Source organism: Microtus ochrogaster, chromosome 22, assembly GCF_000317375.1.
Source record: "Microtus ochrogaster isolate Prairie Vole_2 chromosome 22, MicOch1.0, whole genome shotgun sequence".
NCBI classification, from domain to species: Eukaryota; Metazoa; Chordata; class Mammalia; order Rodentia; family Cricetidae; genus Microtus; species Microtus ochrogaster.
The window spans coordinates 10,652,862-10,659,225 of record NC_022023.1 but is presented as its reverse complement, the minus strand read 5'-3'; the positions used below and the strand labels follow the sequence as shown (position 1 = coordinate 10,659,225).

The 6,364-nt window shown below is 53.1% G+C and overlaps 2 protein-coding genes across 2 annotated transcripts; both read left to right on the top strand.

Moving 5' to 3' along the window:
- The first annotated feature begins 1,015 nt into the window (after positions 1–1,015).
- On the top strand, positions 1,016–2,181 carry LOC101987615 (protein shisa-like-1a). The gene is made up of 3 exons (XM_026784236.1): positions 1,016–1,140; positions 1,316–1,526; positions 1,986–2,181. Exons 1-3 carry the CDS (start codon positions 1,038–1,040, stop codon positions 2,167–2,169), a joined length of 498 nt encoding a protein of 165 aa, XP_026640037.1. The 5' UTR covers positions 1,016–1,037; the 3' UTR covers positions 2,170–2,181.
- A 125-nt stretch (positions 2,182–2,306) lies between these two features.
- Positions 2,307–5,634, top strand: Unc45a (unc-45 myosin chaperone A). The gene is made up of 6 exons (XM_005357641.2): positions 2,307–2,397; positions 2,581–2,742; positions 2,928–2,964; positions 3,263–3,438; positions 4,741–4,833; positions 5,277–5,634. Exons 1-6 carry the CDS (start codon positions 2,392–2,394, stop codon positions 5,553–5,555), a joined length of 753 nt encoding a protein of 250 aa, XP_005357698.2. The 5' UTR covers positions 2,307–2,391; the 3' UTR covers positions 5,556–5,634.
- The last annotated feature ends 730 nt before the right edge of the window (positions 5,635–6,364 follow it).

Below are 6,364 nucleotides of genomic sequence, written 5' to 3'. Positions count from 1 at the left end.
AAAAAGGCTGTCCACAGTCTTTCAGCACCCAGAATGTTTTCAAAGTGCTCCAAACATAGCTCTCCCCACAGGCACTGTCCCTGTTACTATGGGTGCCTGAGCCTTACATTTGGGCCCTAGAGACACTATGAGACGCTACGGTGCGACCTTCTGGAGAACGGGATCCTGAGCTAGAAGTTCTGCCTAATTGCTTCAGATTTAGGCTCCTGGGAGGCAGCGCTGTTTCTACAGAAACTGCAATGGTCTCTTGTACCATAAGGGAGCCTGTTTTAGTCCCCAGGCCTCTGCTGTGGGCCTCTGAGGTGACGAGTCTTGCCCCAGCTGTTTCAGGGATATAATGTTGCCTATCTCGGGTAGGCACTGGAATAATCCTTCATTCTTACTGACCAATGATCTTTGGATCTTCCGGAGAAATTCCCTATCTTAGTGTTGGCAATTCTGACCTCTGAAGAGTAAGATCTGGGAACCTCCCCGAAGGACTCTCAAAGGAGGTAGCCAGCTGCTAAGTGCATTCCAACCAGCAGGTAGCTTTTGTGTCTGGGCTGGCGGCTGGGGAGGTGAAGCTCAGGGGATGTTTACTGACAGGATTCTCAGGGAGGCTTGGTGGATGCCATGTTGTAACAGTTATGGAGAGACGCTCCACAGGTTGACCGGGGCCTAACATGGGTTGGTCAGAATTCCCGAGGTGTCTGTAGTAGCTTAGGAGTAGGAGGAAGGATAGGCAGACCCATATCTGGCTTTATGTGTTCACTTTTTCAGGACAACGTCTCAACTTCTCTCTCGCCCGGCGTTCCGAGTGCTCTGTGCTGTTCCTCCCTCTGCTTAGGAAAGCATAGGCAGTTCGGAGCCAGGGGCCTCACAATTCCCAGAAGATGACAGGAACTCAGTTGCTCTCATCTCTCCAGAAGCCTGTGATGGAGGAGTTTCCACCCCTGTGGGCCTTGGGGCTTTAATTTCAGGTTCCTTATTGTCGGGAATCATAGCTTAGGACAAATGCTGGATTCCTGGGTCCACGACTGAGGTGGAGGTGACCCCTCATGGGCCTCCAGCGGAGTCCAGCGCCTCTCCTGACACACCCGGCTGTAGGGCTGCTGGTGCTTTTCAGTTGGATGAGCTCTGCCCACCCCACCGACCTCTCAGGTATATACACTTGCCCTGTCCTCTGAGAGCGACGTCAGCAGCTGAGAAAGCTAACGGTGAGGGGTCAAGGGAGCCTCCTCTCTTGGTAGGAAGCGGGACCCCGTTTTGCACTTCGAATCGGGTGAAGAGGGTGTGGGTAACCTCCCTCCTCTATAGTCTTCTTGCTTCTCTCCAGCACTGGCTCATCACCCCCATTTGTGCCAGACCACACGGGACGCTGAAGGCCACCACTACCCGGGTTTCTTCTGTCCCCGTCTCTCCGACACTTCTGAGGAAGCCTACTGTTGCCACCTGCAGGCGGCCGGGGGTTCTTGCTGTACCAGGGATGAATTTGAGGCCCTATACCAAGTAAACCTGTCTACTCTCCAGCCCCCTCCCATCCTCAGGTGAGAACTCTGGTCCCAGATCCACGGGACACTGGCAGCGTGCTCCAGGGTCTTGGGCTCTGGCCTTAAACTCTGCGGTGGGAGGCTTGTAGCTTCCAGACTAGTGGAGAGGAAGTCACGTAAATCACGATTAAAACGACTCTGTGAAGGAGTTAAAAGTGACCAAGCTGCTGTATGTTTTGTGGACTTTTTTTTTTTTTTTTTTTTTTTCTGAAGGGGAAGGGAATGGGATGTGTCAATAGAGAGGATCTGGTAACCCACGAGTTACACACATTGTAGTAGGGGCTTTAATTCTGAATCTAGCTGCGTTCGTCTTCAAGATACTCGCAAGCCCCCACATTTGGTTGCAAACTATGCGTAGGTAGTATTTATTCCGCGCTTTCCCTGACTCTCCGGGTTCCGTCACCGCTGACTTGTCGCAGTCAGTGTACGATCTTGATTCTCTCCTCTCTCCCACAGGGGCCCAGGCCCGCTCCTGGCACTGGGCCTTTACAGTCTACTGCTGATGGCACTGATGACAGCAGATTTCGTGCACTTCTTCCGTGGTCGGAGCCGGAGAGGACGCTTAGACGCCAGCAGCAGCCGCCTCTCTTCTCGGGCCTCCGCGGCGCGCCCCCTACGGGTCCCAGTGGGAACAGACTAGACGCCCCTGGAGCGTCCCTGAGCCTAAACCTGCGCCTGCGCTATGCAGCCGAGCACCCCGCCCTTGCACGGCCCCGACGTCTTCTTTGCCTCGCCTTCTTTGGCGTAACGCTGACGCATTGCTGGGGCGGAGCAGCTCCCGGCATCTTGCCGAGACCAGAGTTGCTTTTGCTCCAGAGACTGCTCCTGCGCCGGCCGGCTCGGAAGGAAGCTCAGCTCCGCAATGACTGTGAGTGGTCTAAAGGACCTCCGAGCCCCGATCTTCGGTCCCGGGGTGCACGCTGATCCTCTTGTGAGATCTCACCTGACCACTGTCACACCATATCCCTCCTTAGAGCCCTCCTCGGGGATCTGCCGGGACCGGGCTCCTCTCCCAGCTGCGCTGATCCGCCCACTGCCTTTCTCTCCCCAGGCCAGCTCAGCCGAGGAGCTGCGGAAGGAGGGCAACGAGCTGTTCAAATGCGGGGATTACGAGGGTGCCCTGACCGCCTACACCCAGGCCCTGAGTCTCGGCGCGACGCCCCAGGACCAGGCCATTCTGCACCGAAACCGGGCTGCTTGCCACCTCAAGCTGGTGAGGGAGGGGGTCGAGTTGGTCTAACCTGGTTCTACCTGGGTCTGGGGTTGCGCCTAGGGCTGGGCATTTCCTAGCCACCCACGGTTGTCAGGTGTCTTTGGGCATTGGTAGTGGGGGAGTCAGTAGAACAAGGGCGCCCATTGCTACTCGATTAGAGCAAGTTCCTGATCTTTCTCTTCCAGGAGGATTACAATAAAGCAGAATCAGAGGCGTCTAAAGGTAGGGGGGTGTGGGCCCTCATATGGAGCTGTGGGTCTTCTGTGATGGGCAAGGACTCTGGGACCACTGAGCCTTCCCTTCCTCCACTTCCTCTGATCCCAGACACTTGTCTTTCTATTTGCTTTCCCACTTCTTCGGCCTTTGCTTTTCTGCAGCTGCCCTCACCTTTTCTGAGGCTGAAGCTCCAAGCTCCACATTGGTACCCCCCACCTTCCTCTGGCCCTCAAGATCTTTCCCTACTGCTCTTGCCTGGAGATGGTGGCCTCATGGGTGCTGACAGAGCTCCTGTTTGTCTCAGCCATCGAAAAGGACGGCGGTGATGTCAAGGCGCTTTACCGCCGAAGCCAAGCGCTGGAGAAGCTGGGCCGCCTGGACCAGGCTGTCCTTGATCTGAAGAGATGTGTCAGCCTGGAGCCCAAGAATAAAGTTTTCCAGGAATCCTTGAGGAACATTGGGGGCCAAATTCAGGAGAAGGTACGTGAAAAATCAAGAGAGGATGGGGATGGCCTTGGTCAGGGTCAAGAATGTAGACACTGTGCTCAAAAGAAGTTTTAATAATGCTTGCTCAAGGGGGGGGGGCTGGAGAGATGGCTCAGAGGTTAAGAGCACTGTCTGCTCTTCAAGAGGTCCTGAGTTCAACTCCCAGCAACCACATGGTGGCTCCAAACCATCTGTAAAGAGATCTGGCGCCCTCCTCTGGCATGTGGGTATAAATGGAGGCAGAAAGTTGTACACATAATAAATAAATCTTTAAAAAAAAATAATAATGCTTGCTCAGCCTGGCCGAATGGTGGCGGTGCATACCTTTAATCCCAGCACTCGGGAAGCAGAGGCAGGTGAATCTCTGTGAGTTTGAGGCCAGGCTGGTCTACAAGAGCTAGTTCCAGGACAGCCAGGGCTGTTATACAGAGAAACCTTGTCTTGAAACAAAGCAAAACAAAATAATACTCAGTGTGTTGGAAGAAATTGAATTAAAAGCATGGTTGTTTGGTGCGTGTGAAAGTTTATACACTTGGCAAAGACGGAGGCAAGGATGAAAGCGGTGTGGCTGTGTGTGTGTGTGTATGTGTGTGTGTGTGTGCGCGCGCACGCGCATATGTGGTGTTTATCAAAATGGTAACATTGGAAGAAAAGAATGAGATTAAGGAGGTTTTCAAAAAATACTTTGAAGCCAGCTAGTGCCTTTAATCCCAGCATTCGGGAGGCAGAGGCAGGAGGATCTCTGTGAGTTTAAGGCCAGCCTGGTCTACAGAGTGAGTTCCAGGACAGCCAGGGCTACACAGAGAAACCCTGTCTCAAAAAACCAAAAAAACAACAACAAAACCTTTGACTTATTTATTGCACACACATACACAAATGCACACGCACACACACAGGGCATCAAAGGGAGGGTTAGCAGCTCCCTCGCAACCCTCCTGGTGTCTCGTAACTGACTGCCAAGTTCGGTGCCATATTACATGCTTACGTTTTTACGGTGCTGTAGTGTAGCTGGCACTACTGAAATGGGTTTCCTTGTGACTGACAAGATGCCTGTTCTTCTGAAGGCTCTTCCCTTAGCTTTGGCAGGCCCTATTGCCCAAGCAGGAAGAAGTTCAGAGAGGAAAACAGCCCCAGGAAGTTTAGGAGGAGATACCTGGCAAGTCTCTTCCTGCCTGCCAGGGTTCCTAGCTGTTGGCCTTGCGCTCTGAGCCTGCTGGGGAGGAGAGTCAGGGAGAACTCGGAGGAAACATGACGTGTCTGGCCAAGAAAAGTGACGTACTCTGTGCTTCTTCGCAGGTGCGGTACATGTCCTCAACAGATGCCAAAGTTGAGCAGATGTTTCAAATACTGCTGGACCCCAAAGAGAAAGGCACAGAGAAGAAGCAAAAGGTACAGGTCCTGGAGTGAGCCTCTAGGGCTCCCGTAGGTGCCCCTTTACTCACCAGTGTGGGCCTCAGGAGTCCTGCTGGCCCGCACTGCTGTAGGTTGAGCCTCAGGCCATGCCTCCTGTATAGGAGCTGTTGGGGATCAGGTCCTTAGTGTGAGGGAAGGAAAGGGAACTAGTGTTGCCAGAGCACCTTGGTGGCCCTCCTGGAACCAGGGGCCTGCACACGGTGTGACTGAGGTGCTGTTCTTGCTCTTGAAGCCCTGCTAGGGACCCCATTCTAGCCATCACCCAAGCTCTCTTTGAAGAGAAAGAAGCTGAACTTCCGAGGGCGGAATTTATGGCTGGCTAAGGAGAAGCGGCGAGGTCCAGAGCTCAGGGCCTGTCTGCTTGCCCTGACCTTGGAAGGATGTCGCATCAACATTAGAATGTGCTTCCTTTGGTGTAGGCGTCTCAGAACCTTGTGGTACTGGCCCGAGAGGATGCAGGAGCTGAGAAGATCTTCCGGAGCAATGGGGTTCAGCTCCTGCAATGCCTGCTGGACACGGGAGAGACCGACCTCATGCTGGCGGCCCTGCGCACACTGGTCGGCATTTGCTCCGAGCACCAGTCGCGGGTAGGTGGTGTGGAGAGGTCTAGTTATTGCTTCAGTCTGTCTGTCTGTCCTTTTGTCTATGAATTCCACCTACCTGTCTACTCTTCCACTCCTCGTCTTCTCCAAAAATAGTTTAAAGCACAGATAGGAGCTATACAGCTATGGGGGAAAAAAAAAGAACAGAAAAGACAAATATAAATTAGGATGGAGTAACCAGGCAGTGGTGGCACACGCCTTTAATCCCAGCACTCAGGAGGTAGAGTCAGGCGGATCTGTGTAAGTTCGAGGCCAGCCTGGTCTACTAAGTGAGTTCCAGGACAGGCTCCAACGCTACAAAGAAACCCTGTCTCAAAAAGCAAAGCAAAACAAACCAACAAACAAAAATCAAATTAGGATGGAGTGGGACCAGAAAGCACAAACATAGCCTCCTACATCTTGTACTGTCCTGAAGCCAGTCCTCAAAGACACCTGGTCACTTCCCCACTCAAGGCTGCTCAGAAAGGGGTTTTGTCTTTTCCAAAGGTCAGATTCCTTTTCCTCTGGAGAGGAGAGATGCCAGTGATGTCACCAATAGCATCTCTGCCCTGGAGATAGTGACCTGGTCAGCAGCATGGATGGTGCTGTCCTGACATGGACAGTGCCACAAGAATGGCCCTGCCCCTGGGCCTGGAAAGTTCACATCCGCCCTGCTCGGCCATTGCTGGCTGGACCCAGGAGATAGGGACTTAGTCTTTGGTTGATCAGTATGGTTTGTTTTTTTTTTTTGTTTGTTTTTTTGTTTTTTCGAGACAGGGTTTCTCTGTGGTTTTGGAGCCTGTCCTGGCACTAGCTCTTGTAGTAGACCAGGCTGGTCTCGAACTCACAGAGATCCGCCTGCCTCTGCCTCCCAAGTGCTGGGATTAAAGGCATGCGCCACCAGCTCTTGTAGTAGACCAGGCTGG